Source organism: Ammospiza caudacuta, chromosome 5 (assembly GCF_027887145.1).
Source record: "Ammospiza caudacuta isolate bAmmCau1 chromosome 5, bAmmCau1.pri, whole genome shotgun sequence".
NCBI classification, from domain to species: domain Eukaryota; kingdom Metazoa; phylum Chordata; class Aves; order Passeriformes; family Passerellidae; genus Ammospiza; species Ammospiza caudacuta.
The window spans coordinates 78,243,873-78,259,178 of NC_080597.1; the positions used below are offsets into that span (position 1 = coordinate 78,243,873).

At 58.4% G+C, this 15,306-nt stretch overlaps 3 protein-coding genes across 4 annotated transcripts; 2 read left to right on the forward strand and 1 right to left on the reverse strand.

Moving 5' to 3' along the window:
• Nucleotides 1-65: 65 nt before the first annotated feature.
• Nucleotides 66-7,636, forward strand: LOC131557885 (acrosin-like). The gene is made up of 5 exons (XM_058805362.1): nucleotides 66-3,677; nucleotides 4,641-4,880; nucleotides 5,050-5,309; nucleotides 6,586-6,731; nucleotides 6,875-7,636. Exons 1-5 carry the CDS (start codon nucleotides 3,340-3,342, stop codon nucleotides 7,265-7,267), a joined length of 1,377 nt encoding a protein of 458 aa, XP_058661345.1. The 5' UTR covers nucleotides 66-3,339; the 3' UTR covers nucleotides 7,268-7,636.
• Nucleotides 7,637-8,375: 739 nt separating this feature from the next.
• LOC131558005 (rab-like protein 2A) lies at nucleotides 8,376-12,543 on the reverse strand. Its single transcript, XM_058805549.1, has 8 exons — nucleotides 12,386-12,543; nucleotides 12,252-12,281; nucleotides 12,085-12,164; nucleotides 10,788-10,867; nucleotides 10,009-10,120; nucleotides 9,310-9,407; nucleotides 8,976-9,059; nucleotides 8,376-8,705 (listed from the first exon to the last, which is right to left on the reverse strand). The coding sequence occupies exons 1-8, from the start codon at nucleotides 12,541-12,543 to the stop codon at nucleotides 8,625-8,627; spliced, it is 723 nt and encodes a 240-aa protein (XP_058661532.1). The 3' UTR covers nucleotides 8,376-8,624.
• A 150-nt stretch (nucleotides 12,544-12,693) lies between these two features.
• Nucleotides 12,694-15,130, forward strand: LOC131558013 (nucleoside diphosphate kinase 6-like). 2 transcript variants are annotated; one of them, XM_058805560.1, is made up of 6 exons: nucleotides 12,694-12,774; nucleotides 12,855-12,957; nucleotides 13,034-13,073; nucleotides 13,343-13,503; nucleotides 13,721-13,869; nucleotides 14,922-15,130. In XM_058805560.1, the coding sequence occupies exons 1-6, from the start codon at nucleotides 12,694-12,696 to the stop codon at nucleotides 15,045-15,047; spliced, it is 660 nt and encodes a 219-aa protein (XP_058661543.1). In that variant the 3' UTR covers nucleotides 15,048-15,130. The 2 variants fall into 2 exon arrangements, with proteins under 2 accessions (XP_058661543.1, XP_058661542.1); XM_058805559.1 differs by having other exon boundaries at nucleotides 13,721-15,100.
• The last annotated feature ends 176 nt before the right edge of the window (nucleotides 15,131-15,306 follow it).

Genomic DNA, 15,306 nt, shown 5'->3' on the forward strand with positions numbered 1-15,306 from the left:
GGGCCTGGGAGCCCCGTCCAGCCAGGGCTGCTGCCGTGTTTGTGTTCCCACCTCCCGAGCAGCCCCTGCTGTGCCCTGCAGACAGGGGTGGCACCTGCAGGGCACTGAGGGGAACCCACATCTCTGGGGCCCTGGGCAGTGGCCATGCTGGGGACACGCACTGGGAAGTGGGCTGGGCACAGGTGGGCACGGACACAGTTGTCACAGATGTCCCACACACACACAGGTGCCACACACAGGTGTCGCACACATACCACAAATACACGTTTGTGGCACACAGAATCCCAGGACAGTGTGAGGGGGAAGGGCCCTCTGGTGATGCCCCAGCTCAGCTCCTGCCCAGGCAGGGTCACCTGGAGCAGGTGGCACTTGTCCAGGTGGGTTAGGATGTCTCTGTGGAGGGACACCCCTCACCCTCCTGGGCGGCTGTCCCAGGGCTTGGCCTTCCCATGATGGAGGGAGGTTGTGCCTCATGCTGAGCTGGGACTGTTGGAGCCCAGGGCCTGACTCCTCATCCTTCGCTGGGCAGGACGGGGCTGGGCCTGGCACCATCCTCATCACCTGGGGAGGTCTGGGCTTGGTGGGATCCCCCCTCAGATGTTTGCATGGATTGGTGCCATCCCCTCACGTGAGGGATTAGTGTGGACATGTGAGCAGCAGTCCAAAGCTCCACGTGGACTTGGGAGCCCTGGCAGCCCATCAGGCACAGAGGGGGAATTGCCAGGAGCAGGGGGAGATGGAAATGGCTCCCAGCTGCGCAGGTGCCCCAGAGCGTGGTGGCTGGGGCACACAAATGGACGCGGAGCAGCAGGACATGGTGTGGTGGCGGCCCAAGCAGCAGGATTTGCAGGAGGGCACAGCCACCCTCCTGACCCTTGAGGTGTGCTCCTCTCAGGTGGGGATTATGTTTTTCACTTGTCCAATTTGATTGGACCCAGCAGTAGTTCACACACTGACAAAAGCCATTGCTGGCAGGAGTGGGGAGAAGCAGACAGAGCTCCCCAAGAAAGCCTGGGATGCAGGGGGTGTCTGAGCCTACTGTTACTGCTGGAGCACAGTGAAACAGCACTGCGTGTGGTGTGAGCAGGTGGGGCATCTCACAGGGGAGGCGGGGAGGCTGAAGATCCTCAAGGATTGTCAAGAGAAACAGACTGGTGGAGTTGCGCCTTCCACCAGGAGAGAAATGCAATGCATGAAAGCTCAGCAACAGTCAGAGTTGCCCTGACCCTCTTGCCTTCAGGCAGGAGGAGACCTAAAAGGGGGGAATGGAAACAGGTCCCTGCTTAGGGAGGCAGCAGAATCCCCCCCGGCTTCCCTCGCCTTCCCAGGTGCCCTTACAGAACCCATATGAGGTCCTGGATTTTGAGGGTCAGACAGTTGAGAGTGCAGCAGAAAGTCTGCTTGGTGGGTGGCCCAGATCCGTGCAGTCAGTCAGACAGATCACAGCTACAGTTATTCAGGAAAAAAGGAAGGGCAGTTGTAGTGTGTGATTCACTTTGAGGGGGGCTGAGGAGCCTGTGTTCCAATCAGACCCATCCCACAGGGAAGTCCGAGGCCTCCCTGAGGCCCAGGCAGGGGACACTGCTGAGAGACTCCCTGCACTAATTCAGCCCACCAGTGACTGTGGTCACAGGGGTTTTCAGGGTGAGAGAGAGATGAAAATGTTGAATCTGTGATCAGAAGGCTTGATTTATTATTTTATGATATATATATAACATTATGACTATACTAAAAGGAATAGAAGAAAAAGTTCTCAGAAGGCTAGCTAAGCTAAGAATAAGAATGATAACAAAGGAGCTCTCAGACTCTGTCCGAGATAGCTCAGTTTTTGATTGACCATTAATTGTAAACGTCTAAGATGGGCCAGTCACAGGTGGACTTGTTGCATTCCACAGCAGCAGATAACAATTGTTTACATTTGTTGCTGAAACTTCTCAGCTCTAACAGGAAAAATCCTAAGATAGAATTTTAATGAAAAGATGTCTGCGACAGCTGCCCACTGCTCATTGTCCTGATGAGAGAAGTACCAGGGTGACAGAAAAGGACTTTGGTGCACTGGGTTGCCTGGTTGAAGGGACAGGGGCACAAGGTACAAGAGATGGTGGTCTTGATTCCTTTGGTAGTCGGGATGAATGCCAAAATGAACAAGAAAGCTAACAGGAGCAAAAAGTAGCTTAAAGACTGGTGCCATTGGTGGAATTTTGGGTTTTTTGAACATGAGGTAGTTTGTATAGCACCAGGCTGGAGATAGATGGGTTCACCTCTAGAAGAGAAGAGGCAAAAGGGTTCCAACCTGTGGATTGGCAGGCTGATTGAGAGGGCTTTAAACTAGATCTGAGGGGAGAGGGGGATGAGAGCACAGTCACTAGAGATGAAGCTGGGGGCAGCAGGCCAGTGCAGGGCAGAAATTGATAGCACAGCTAAAGTGCATCTACACCAATGCAGCAGTGTGGGCACCACAGGAGGAGCTGGAGGCTGTGGTGCAGCAGCAAAGCTCTGATCTAGTTGCTGTCATGGAACTGTGATGACTCCATGACTGGAATGCTGCAATGGATGGCTCCAAGCTCATTAGAAGGGACAGGTGAGGCAGGAGAGGTGGTGTGATGACTGTACCTTAGGGAGGGTTTTGGCTGTCTGGAGCTTAGTAATGAAAAGGATGAATGGTTGTGGTGAAAATCAAGGGGAAGGCTGGCAAGGCAGATATCCTGGTGGGGGTCTGTTCTAGACCTCCCAACCAGGATGAAGAGGCAGATGAATTATTTTATAAAGTGCTGGCTGATGTTTCGTGGTTGCCAGTCCTTGTTTTTGTGGAGGTCTTTAACCTGCTGGATGTCTGCTGGAAGAAACCCAGTGGAGAGAAGGCAGTCTGAGAGGCTCCTGGAATGTGTGGAAGAGAACTTCTGGCTCAGTAGCTGAGCAGCCCACCTAGGGTGGGGCCCTGCTGGACCTGCTGTTTGCAGACTGAGAGGGGCTGCTGGAAGATGTGGTGGTTGGAGCCATCTTGGGCACAGTGACCCTGAAATGAAGGAGTTTCGGTCCTTGGCGAACAAGGTGCGTCAGCAAAACCTCTACACTGTCAGAGGGTGAATGTCAGCCAGTTTGGGACACTGATTTGGACAGTCCCTTGGGAAGCAGCCCTTAAAAACAAAGGGTTCCAGGAAGGCTGGGCATACATCGAGAAGGAAAGCTTTAAGGTGATGGAGCAGCTTGTCCCTGTGTGCCTAAAAATGAGCTGGTGGGGAAGAAGGGATTGTCCCCCTGACCTTGGCATTGGTGAGGCCACACCTCAAGTCCTGTGTCCAGTTCTCAGCCCCTCAGTTCAAGAAGGACATTGAGGGGATGGAGTGTGTCCAGAGAAGGCAACGTAATAGGGAGGGCCTAGAGGGTGAGTCCTCTGAGGAGCAGCTGAAGGAGCTGGAGAGGCTCAGCCTGGAGAAAAGGAGGCTCAGGGGAAACCTTCTCATTCTCCAGAACTCCCTGACAGGAGATCAGAGCCAGGGGAGGCTCAGCCCTGGAGCAGCCTCAAGTTATGCCAGAAGAGGTTCAGGGTGGACGTCAAGAAAAATTTCTTCATGGAAAGGTGGTCAGGCATATGAAGGAGCTGCCCCGTGGAGTCCGAGTCCCTGGAGGTGTCCAAGAAATTATGGAGGAAAAAATGTAAACCTTCATTTCTCAAGGTATGTAATCAAAGTCAGATGCCTTTCTGAAATGGATGCAAAGAAACATTTGTAAAAGGTGAATGTAGGCAAACTAGCAGAGCAGTGCTGTTTTAGAGTAAGGATCACCACATTTAAAATATTCATTCAGGGTGGGAAGAAGGGTTGACAGGCTGAGAGAGTCATGGCTGGTCAGCCTGGAGAACAGAAGGTTCCAGGGAGACGTTGGTGCCTCTTCCAGTACTTAAAAGGGGCTTAGAAAAAGGCTGGAGGGGTACTTTGGACAAGAGCCTGTAGTGATAGGACACAAGAAAAATGGCTTTAAGCTGAAGGTGGGTAGATTTAGATTAGGTGTTAGGAGGGAATTTCTGGCTGTGGGTGCGGGCAGGCCCTGGCACAGAGCAGCTGTGGCTGCCCCTGGATCCCTGGCAGTGCCCAAGGCCAGGCTGGACAGGCCTCAGGCCTTGGAGCACCCTGGAATAGTGGAAGGTGGCCCTGCCCACGGCAGGGGTGGCACTGGGTGGTCATAAAGTCCCTTCTACCCAGAGCATTCCACGTCTCTATGACTCTGTGCTGCCCCTCCCTGCCATGCCAGCACTCAGAACCAGCCCCTCTGTGACAGCGGCCCTGGCCCGGGCACTGTGAGCACCACGAAGGCTGTGGGTGCTGTGGCAGTGGCCGCACTGGAGGTGACAGCTCTGCGCTGGCTCTGCCACCTGCGCTGGCGCCGATGGCTTTGCTGGGGCTGCTCGTGCTGCTGGCCCTGGCCGGGCCCGTGGGGGGCACCTGGGACACCTGCAGGTCAGTGGCCCCGGGGGGCTCTGGGAGGGAGCTGGAGGAACACTTGGGGACTTCCCTGGCAGAACAGTGGTGAAAGATGCCCCTCGGGGTTGTCTGGCCCTGCTGCCGCTCAGCACCAGGTGGGACTTTCAGGCTGAGCAGCAGCAGCCACCGAGCAGGGCACTGATGGCTTTGTGCTTCCAGAGGGACGTGCGGGCTCCGGCCCATGGCCTCTGACCACAGCTCTGCTGCTCTTGACTACAACTCCGTGGTTTCTGCTGCTGGCACGTCCCATGTGGGTGGCACCAGTGTCCAGCCTGGGGCCTGGCCCGGCATCGTCAGCATCCAGGCCACCTGGGAGAACGGCACGTGGCACATGTGCACGGGTGTCCTCCTCAGCTCCCAGTGGGTGCTCACGGTGGCACACTGCTTCGCCAGGGCCGGGTAAGAGACAGCAGGGACAGAGCTGTCCCCAGAGCACGGGCAGGCGCCCAGCTCACAGCACCACGGGCCGCTGCCCTGCCCACCTGGGCAAGCAGAAGGCCGGGAAATGCTGGGCTGCTGCAGCCCGTGGCTCTGCTCCCTGTCACCCCTCTGTCCATCTGCTCCCCAGGGGCATCTCCACGTGGGACGTGGTGATCGGGGCCACAGATCTGACTCAGCCGGGCCCTGGGGCTGTGGTGAGACGCATCCAGAGGCTCCTGGTGCACCAGCACTACGTGGCTGCCACGGCCAGGAACGACATTGCCCTGGTGGAGCTGGACCAGCCTGTGGAGTGCAGCGACTACATCCAGCTGGGCTGTGTGCCCGACCCCTCACTCAGGGTCTCGGAGCTGAAATCCTGCTACATCGCCGGCTGGAACTTTGCCAGAGGTGAGTTCCCAACAGGATGTGTGCTCCCAGGGCGAGCTGGGCACCCTGGGACACGGGCTGGGCACAGACAGGGATACAGGCTGGGCATGGACAGGGACACGGGCTGGGAACAGACAGGGACACGAGCTGGGCACAGACATGGGCTGGGCACAGACAGGAACATGGGCTGGGCACCCGGGGACACGGGCTGGGCACACACAAGGACACGGACTGGGCACAGACAGGAACACAGGTTGGGCACAGACATGGCCTGGGCACAGACAGGGACACGGGCTGGGCACACACAGGGACATGAGCTGGGCACCTGGGACACGGGCTGGGCACAGACACGGGCTCAACACAGACAGGGACATGAGCTGGGCACACACAGGGACACTGGCTGGGCACAGACACGGGCTGGGCACACACAGGGACACGGGTTGGCACAGACACAGGCTGGGCACAGACACGGGCTGGGCACAGACAGGGACACGGGCTGGACACAGACAGGGACACGGGCTGGGCACACACAGGGACACGGGCTGGGCACAGACACGGGCTGGACACAGACAGGGACACGGGCTGGGCACACACAGGGACATGGGCTGGGCACACACAGGGATACGGGCTGGACACAGACAGGGACACGGGCTGGGCACACACAGGGACAGGCTGGGCACAGACACGGACTGGACACAGACACGGACTGGACACAGACACGGGACACGGGCTGGACACACACAGGGACAGGCTGGGCACAGACACGGCCTGGGCACACACAGGGACACGGGTTGGGCACAGACACAGGCTGGGCACAGACACGGGCTGGGCACACACAGGGACACGGGCTGGGCACACACAGGGACACGGGCTGGACACACACAGGGACAGGCTGGGCACAGACACGGACTGGGCACACACAGGGACACGGGCTGGACACAGACAGGGCACACACAGGGTCCGGCCGCACGGCGCCAGCGGGGCCGGGCTCGGAGCAGCCCGGGCTGGGGGAAGGAGCCTCCACCAAGACAAGCATGGAACGGGATGAGCTGTAAGGTCCCTGCTCACCCAAACAATTCCTGCTGGCCCTGGGAAACCTCGGGAGTTTGGCCCCTTCCCCAGGCCAACAGCAGGGACACAGCTGGACAACATCACCCGTGGGGAAGGGGCAGGGACACAGCTGGACAATGTCACCCGTGGGGAAGGGGCAGAGCCAGGCCTGGGAAGGGGGCTCACCCCAGGCAGGGGAAGGGATGGGTACCGAGCTGCTGGGGCTCATTCCCCTCTGTGCCCACAGCTCAGGGAACAGCCATGGTGCTGCAGGAGTCCAAGGTTCACCTCATGGACACTGAGCTCTGCAACAGCAGCCCATGGTATGCAGGGGCTGTTCATGCTGACAACCTGTGTGCTGGGTACCCACAGGGCGGCATCGACACCTGCCAGGTAGGAGCGTGTGATGAGTCCCTCAGGCCCCGGCAGCGCAGGGACCCCCTCATCCCCCACACACAGCCCAGCCTGTCCCCTGTCCGCCCCTCTCCTCCCCACAGCAGCCCCCCACAGTCCCTGAACCATCTCTCCCGGCACAGGGGGACAGCGGGGGTCCCCTCGTCTGCAAGGACAATGCAGCTGACTACTACTGGCTGGTGGGATTGAACAGCTGGGGAAGAGGCTGTGACAGAGCCAGGCACCCCGGGATCTACACCTCCACTCAGCACTTCTACAACTGGATCCTGCTCCAGACGGGCCTGAGCCCAGCAGAAAGAGCTGGTCCAGCACCGGAGCCACCTGTCACCTCGGCCCCCGAGGAGGAGCCTGAGGAACCAGAGGAACCAGAGGAACCAGAGGAAGAGATCAACTTGACCCCTGAGTACAACGAGAAACCAGCAGTGACATCCTCGGGCACGTCACTGCCCATGGCATTCCCACACCAGATCCTGGTGCAATTCTGGAATCTGGTGCAGGAGTTCCTGCAGTTTTAGAAGGACAAAAAAGCCTGAGCAGCAGCAGGATGAGCAGGATCCAGGGCTACAGTGGATCACAGCAGCTCCAAGGCAGCCTCGGGGCCAGAGGCTTCTCTGTCCTGCCCACGCTGCTGCGCTGCAGCCACAGCGATGCTGACGTGACTGAGGTGTTGAAGTAAAGTTTCTGTGTTCACCATTACCCGTGTGTTCAGCCCTGCTCAGTGCACCCGCAGGCTCGCAGAGTCCCTGCTCTGTCTGTCCATCTGCTGTGCTGTTCACATTCATTCTTCAGCCTGGAGAGGGCTCCAGGGAAACCTCAGTGCCCCTTGCATTGAAGCAGGTTATAATAGTGGGGGAGAGCGAGAGCGGCTTTTTGCATGGGCAGGCCATGACAGGACAAGGAGGAATGGATTAAATCTAGAGGAGGGGAGATTGGGATGAGGTGCTGGGAAGGAGTTTTTACTCAGGGGGGGGTGAGGCCCTGGCACAGGGTGCCTGGAGAAGCTGTGGCTGCCCCTGGATCCCTGGAAGTGTCTAAGGCCAGGTTGAACAGGGCTTGGAGCAACATGAAATAGTGGAAGGCATCCCTGTCCATGGCAGGGGCTTAATGAGGTGACCTTTAAGGTCCCTTTCTAGCCAAACCATTCCAAGATTCCATGACTGTTTTAAGAGTGTGTGTGTGTATCCAGCTCTCTGGAATGCAGCATCCTGTGCACACACGCACACACAGACAAGAAGCATGGCCACATCCAACAAGGTGGGACAGAACCAGCCCCCAGGTGTGAGCCCACCTGTGTCAGCTGTACGGACGGGAAGAAGCCTCCTGTGCTCAGAGCTCCTGGGATCTGCCTGTTCTGGGGCAGAATGGGGACAGCAGCCCAGGGATGGCAGCAGAGATCATGGGTGGACTGAGGCAGCACTGGCTCAGCTGGAAGCAGGCTGGGGCTGGTCTGTGGCCTTAAACAACCTGGGACCTGCCTCCTTACAGCAGCAGCGCGGGAAGGATGCCATCATAGCTTTGTAAAAATATCCTTTAGTGTTTGCTTTCTGCAGCAGGTACCACTACAGTGCCTGGGCAGGGTCCCTCCTGCAGGTCCAGGATGGCTCACTTCTGCTAGGCAGCTCTGTCCTGAAAGAGCAGTGGGAATGAGCCACCATCCATGTGGAATCATGTGGGTCCTCCCATCCCTCTCCTGAGCGAAATGTACAGCAGCGAGGGCCGAGCAAATGAAGATCCTGCCCAGGTGAGCTCCCACAAGAAGGGAAGAGGCCCGGCTGCCCACCATCACAGCTCTAGGGCATGAGAAGCATCACTGTCCTCCACACAGGCCCCCGAAGTCCAGAGCCAAGGGGAAAACAGGCTCAGGGTCCAGGCCTAGGCAGATGAGGCCTCCTCTTCAGTGCAGCTCTTCCCCTTGTCTGGCAAATCCTTGCTCGTGTTCTGCAGGTCAAAGCTCTGGAAAGGAGCAGGACAAGGAACTGCTGAGAAAAGACAGACTGCAACAGCTGTATCTGCTGTGGCTCTTTTAGACTCTGTCTAGGGCAGTGAGACCTCTCGGGATGGTTCCCACTTCCCCCTCCCAGCCCAGACTGAGCAGCACACAAAGCCCAGCAGAGGGCAAAGCTTCCCGTGCTGCACAGCTTCCCCCCTTTGCCATAGGGGAAAAAGAGTAGAACTGCTCATCCGACAGGACTCAGGACAGTGCAGGGACAGAGCCTTCCCTACCTCCAGCTCCCGCAGGACCTCGTCCATGAAGTCTCCTGATTGCTGTTTGTAAGCCACAGCCAGCCTGATGGCGTCGTTGAAGAGCTGGTGGGAAGGACAAGGCTGTCACTCACAGGATGGGGCACATGGGCATTGGGTTTCTGTAGCACATGGAGACTGTTCCCACATCCCAGGGGAAAAAAACCCTCTGCAGCTCTCCATAGCCACCAGCCACTCACATGGAGCTGAAATGATGGACCATTTCCTGCTCTCTGTGCCCAGAGCAGCCCCCATGTCCCTGGGCTGCCAAGGGGCCTCGTGGACACCAAACCCAGCAGGCAAACGCCCATCTCACCTTCACCACGTTGGTGCCATCGGCAGCAGACACAAAGTAAAAGGGCAAACTGAACTTCCGGGCAAAATTGAAGCTTTTCTGGGTCACCTTCATATCGGCTGAAGCAGACAAAGAAGACATGGTCAGTCAGACATGGCAGGAGGTGCAGAAGGTGGTGTCTTCTGTGTGACACGTCAGACGAGCCACAGCCCTGTGACAGCAATCATCAGGGGCTGCCTGGCATTCCCCATGGGAGGAACCTTCCAGCCTCCTGCAGAGCCAGGTGAACAGTTCTGTCAGCAGCTACATTGAGACTCTTCAGCACACTGGAGTCTGTGCAGGCTGAAGGAGCACCAAGGCCATCCCTGACTGATCCAGGGAAGCCACAGAACAGCTTTGGCTTCCTTTTGCTGCCATTTTTGACCAGGTGCTACTCCAATCACTTTTGGGCTCTTGATGGATAGAATAGGCAGTGTGATAAGGACATAACTAGAAGAAAAACGCTTCAATAAAACTGAAATTGATGAAATTTGCACTTTTAATTGCTGGTGACACAGGACAAGCACCTGTAAGACAGCAGCTGAGGTCAGCACAGGAGCCAGCCCCTGGGGGACTGAGGAAATCCTCTGGACCCAACAGACAAGGGACATTGATTCTCAGTAAGGACAGGAGCGAATCCCAGCACGACCCTGGCAAGCTGGGAGCAGAAGGCACACTCACCATCAATCTTGTTGGCCACCACAATGCAGGGAATTTCTGGGCGGAATTCCCTCAGCTCCTTGTACCAGTTGTTCAGGTTCTTGTAGGTGACCTTCCGCTGCACATCAAACACCTTCCAAGAGAGAACCACCTATCCCAGGCCAGCCCAGCACTGACTGACCCAGGACAGCTCTAACCAACACAAGGACACAATCCAGAACGTTCCCAGGAACACAAGACCAAGGGAACTGGGCGTTATTAGAAAGGGTGAGAGAGAAAGGGACAGTATTGCCAAGCCCAGCCAGCAGGAAACAGCCCCTTGATGTCCTTTACACTGTCCTGTGTCCTGGGCAAGTCCCTGCCACCCACACAGGGAGCTGGCACTGGGAACAGCTTGTGCCAAACAGGATCAGATGTGGCCTCCTGTTCTGACAACTAAACCACCAATGAAAATCACTGGTGGAACAGTGGAAAGTGAGAGTGACAGGACAAACCAGGAGATCTGAGCAGGAGAGGAGCCAACAAAACTGGCAACAGGGGCAAACATGAGGACATTGAGAAGACAGCAGGGCCAGGGGATAGAGGAAAAGGGTTACCGGGAGAGACAGACCAGAGCTAGCCAGGTCCATCTACAGGGGGGTCATCTGGTGAGAGAAGAAAGAACGATCTAGGAAAGTTTTTTAAACCACAGGAAGAGACAAGGAACACATGGCAGTGCAACCATCAAAGTAACACAAAGGCCAGGTGTCACTGAGACCATTGTGCACCCAGCTCCCACGGTGCAGCTGAGACCCCCTCACCATGATGCAGGCATGGGCCTGGTGGTAGTAGGAGGCATGCATGCTCCGGAACCGCTCCTGGCCCGCCGTGTCCCAGAAATCTGTAACACAGAACCAGCTCACAATGACACAACTCACCGAGCTCTGCTCTTCTCACAGCTTACACCCAGGAGGCAAAGCACAGCCCACCTGCTCAGAGACACAAACTCAGCTTCACCTCACCAATCTGAAACACATCATGGTTAAGAAGTTGTGCCAAACTGGGACCTTTCCTCACTGGGCTCAGCTGTGGGCAGTGCTGGCACTGGCCAACAACAAAGGAGAAGCCACCAGTGACACAGTTGTGTGGGACAGCAGGACCAAGACAGGCAGAAGTGCACAGAGCCATGTCTGGCACTCTGTCACTAGGGATGACAACGGGAAACAACCTAAAACTCCAGGAACTGCTGGGCACTGCTGAATTCTGACCCAGCAGTCGGGGTCGGTCAGTCGGGGCCGTGCCATGGGAAACGCTCCAGCACCTCTCACAGACATCTGACTCTGCTCTCCCAGGGGCAGGAATCATTCTGAGGTGCTGAAGATAAGTCAGCCAGAGGCAAACAGGTCCCAGTCCACGAAGTTCTGTGTACACCAGAAATCATGGGGCAAACCTGGACACGGCCGTGCCTTTAGCTGTTGGGGCACCTCAGGTGGAGATCCCCCACCTCTCACTGGGTTTGTAGGTTCACATCTGGCTCTGGTTTGCTGTATAAATTGGCACAGCTTCAGTTAAGAATCTCAGTGTAGTCACACCTCTTGTCAGCTGGACCCAAGCATGGTGCTGTACCCAAAGCCAAATGAGCCAGTTTCCTTAGGGATTCCTTTGCACTGATACTGTGACTGGACTCTGTGTCAGACCTCCTGGACAGTGGCTTTCTTAAACTGCCCAAATACAGACAGGTCCCCACCAGACCACATTTGCATTCACTGTCTGTGTCACAACGAAGACGTTGAGCAGTGTCAGCCCTAGCCCCACTGAGCCATGACCAGTGGCTCCACGTGGAGTCCATCCATACCCATCCATCCAACCCCTGTCTCTCCAGCTCAGAGTCCAGGACATCGTGGGGACAGTGCCCTACACTTTGCCAAGCCCAGGGGGATGATGGCAGTCACTTTGCCCCATCCACCAATGCTGCAGCTCTGTCCCAGAAGGGCACCAGCTTTGTCACGGCGGTGTTGGTTATCAAAACACGATACCGACACCCAGACCGAGGGGATCTGCCTTCCCAGCTGTTCCCTCTGCCATGGCACCCCACGTCCCCGGGCTGGCCCCACTCACCCACGCGGACCTCCTGCCCGCCGACCCGGGCGCGGTGCTGGTACAGCGTCAGGGCGAAGGTGGAGAGCTGCTGCGGCTGGCTGCGGCGCGTTAAGGACCCACCGAGCGGGGCAGAGCCCTCCGCCGCGACCCGCCGTGCCCGCCCCGCTCCCCGCCGCCAAGGATACAAGCCATCGAGCAGAAACCGCTCCAGCAGCCTGCCGAGAGAGCGAGCGCGTGTCCCGGTGAGCCGCGGCACCGCGCTGCGGCCCGGCTCCGCGGGACCCCCGCCCGACCCGCGGCACGCCCGCGCCCCACACACTTGGACTTGCCCACGGCGCTGTCGCCCAGGCAGATGATCTTCACCGTCTCCTCGGCGCCGGCCGCGACCTCGTCCCGGGCCCCGTCCCGGGCCCCGTTCCCGTCCGGGGCCTCCTCCCGCGCCGCGGCCCGGCCCTGCTCCTCCGCCGCCGTCGCCATGGCAGCGCCTGCGCGTCCCCGCTGCCGCGCGACGCGCCCAGGCCCCGCCCCCGATCCCGCCCCGCCCCGGGCAACGCCCCGCGCCCCGCCCCGGGCCCCGCCCCGCCCCGGGCAACGCCCCCGCCCCGCCCCATGCCGCCCGGCCCGGCCATGGCGGCCCCCGCGCGGCGGCTGCAGCTGACGCTGGCGCTGCTCAAGCCGGACGCCGTGGCCCATCCGCTCGTGTGCGAGGTGAGAGCCGGGCCGGGCCGGGCACAGCAAAGCACAGCAGGCCTCGCCACGACCCCCCCCAGCGCCGCCTCTTCCCGCAGGCCGTGCACGCCGCCATCCTCCGTCACCGCTTCCTCATCGTCCGCGCCAGGGAGGTGCGGTGCGGCGCGGAGCAGAGCCGCCGCTTCTACCGGGAGCACGCAGGTACGAGCCGGGCTCGGGGGGCCGGAGCGGGGTGCTGCCCCGGGCCGGTGCCCACCCGGTCCGTGTCCGTCCGCAGGGCGTTTCTTCTACCAGCGGCTGGTGGAGTTCATGGCCAGGTACGGGCCGTGCCCCGTGTGCGGCGCTGGGAGGCTCTGGCAGCGGGACCTGGCGGGTGGCGCCCCGGAGGTGCTGCAGGTCATCATGTGCAGTAGGCCAGCAGTGCCGGCGCCGTGGCCGCGGTGCCGCGCTGGGACCGTGCCCGTCCCCACGGCGCGGCGTGGCAGCCCATGGCAGCTGTACTGTGCAGGTTTGTAAGGACGAATAACCTGTTTGTAATGAGCTCTTCATGATCTTTTCTCCTGCTGTTCCTGGGCCCTCGCTGCAGTGGCCCCATGTGGGCTTACATCCTGGCCCATGAGAACGCTATCCCTCTCTGGAGATCCCTGATGGGACCCACTAAAGTGTTCCGAGCCCGACACAGCGACCCAGACTCCATCCGAGGTGCCTACGGCCTTACGGACACCAGGAACACGACCCATGGCTCAGGTAGGCTAGCATTCCTGGATGGTTCTTGGGGAGGCATCTTGGATGGTGCTTTGTCTGCCTTTGCTTTAGTTCTGGGGCTCCAAGTGAGCCATGTGTTCCCTTCTGCAGACCCCACGCACACCTGGCCAGGTGCAGCCTAGCCAGGCACCTTTGGAGTGCAGCACGTGTTTGTGGTGGCAGACTGGCATCTCACTGCCTTTCGCTCTTTTTTTGACAGACTCAGCTGCCTCAGCCAGCAGAGAAATTGCCTTTTTCTTCCCCGAGTTCGACGAGCAGCGCTGGTACGAGCAGGAGGAGCCGCGGCTGCGGCGCGGGCAGCTGTTCCACGGCGCCCAGGAGCGCCTGCCCGGGGCTCAGCCCGCACAGGTGACCCCAGTGAGCGGGCAGGGGGGGCTGTGCTGGCCTGGCAGCCCTGGGCGCACTCTCCTGGGCAGCAGACACAGAGCTGTGCTGCGTGCCGGGGAGCGTGGAGGGGGAAAGCAGCCTTGTGCTGCCTGGGAGCAGATTATTGCTGTAACAGGCCGGTGCTGGGGGCTGTAGGAAGAGCTCCCCCAGCAATGCTCATGCTGACAGTCTGACCATGCAGCTCACTGGCTCCCTGAGTTTTTTTGGTATGAACAGGACAGGTGAGTTGGTCAAGGGCCAGGTGAAGGATAGGTTACTTGTTCCAGATGGGATTGGCCTGGGTTTGCTGATGGGAAGCCTCAGATTCTCCCAGCTGGCTCTTCCCACAGCGCCTTAGGGAGAAAAGAAGGAAGAAGAACATGAAGAAAGTTCATCAGCAGGGCAAGATGAACTGTCCTGTCCTTGCTCACCCGCAACTGGGCTGGGAAATGAGGAGCTTTGCCAATAGCTGTGCATGCGAGAGCACTTGGAGCCCTCAGTGTCCATGGCCCGACGGTGCCGGGGCAGTTCCGCGTCCTTGGGAGATGGGATGAACACGGCCATGGAGTTACCCAGATTGTGGTGGAACTGTGACAGGGCGGTGCAGGAGGGCTTAGCTGGCAGGCACAGAGCCAGGTCCTGGCGGCTGATTTGTGTTTCTCTCTGTGATGCTCTGTGTGGTGTGTTCCTCAATGGGGTTTCCGTCCATTTGTGCTGTCCCCCTATGGGCTCCTTGCAGTGCTGCCATTTTAGTTCCAGTGCCCTGTTGGAATTTCCTTTGGGCAGTCCCAAATGCTCGGGCTGGGGAAGGTGTGCTGTGCTTGGGGCAGGAGAGCTGCGCTGAGATCCAGCAGAGCCCTGGCACATCACAGAGCCAGGGCAGGGACTCTCCAGGTGCTTCCAGAACCCCGTAAGCTGTTGGGTAGTGGCTGACTGACTGTGTGGTGGACAGCACGGCCCAGACTCGCCCAGCTCACGTGTCTGTGCTCCCTCCTCCTTCTGTCTGGGATCAAATGGTCGTTGTTCTGTTCCAGGTACAGATCCAGGGATCTGCAGGACACCACTGCTGCCCCTGTCCTCAGCAGTGTCCAGAGTGGATCTGCTCAGGATCCTGTGTGTCTTCACACAGGTCTGAGAGCTGTTGTCCCCAGTGCTGTTGATACTTTATTGATATTTTGGCAGTTTTTTATTGATTCCCAGAGGTTTTGCTTAGATCTGTATGTTTTTCTTTTAAGTATTAAACTTTACTATTTTTCACCTTTCTTCTTTTATGTTGTGCTTTCCTTTTGGGATATTCCTTGGTAATATCATTAACTGATAATTCCTGGCTCACACTTGCCACTTTTGAAGTTTTGGTCTTTTTTCCTACTCACTTGCAATGGTTACACTTGGGAAAAGGGCCCTTTTGAACATGGCCAG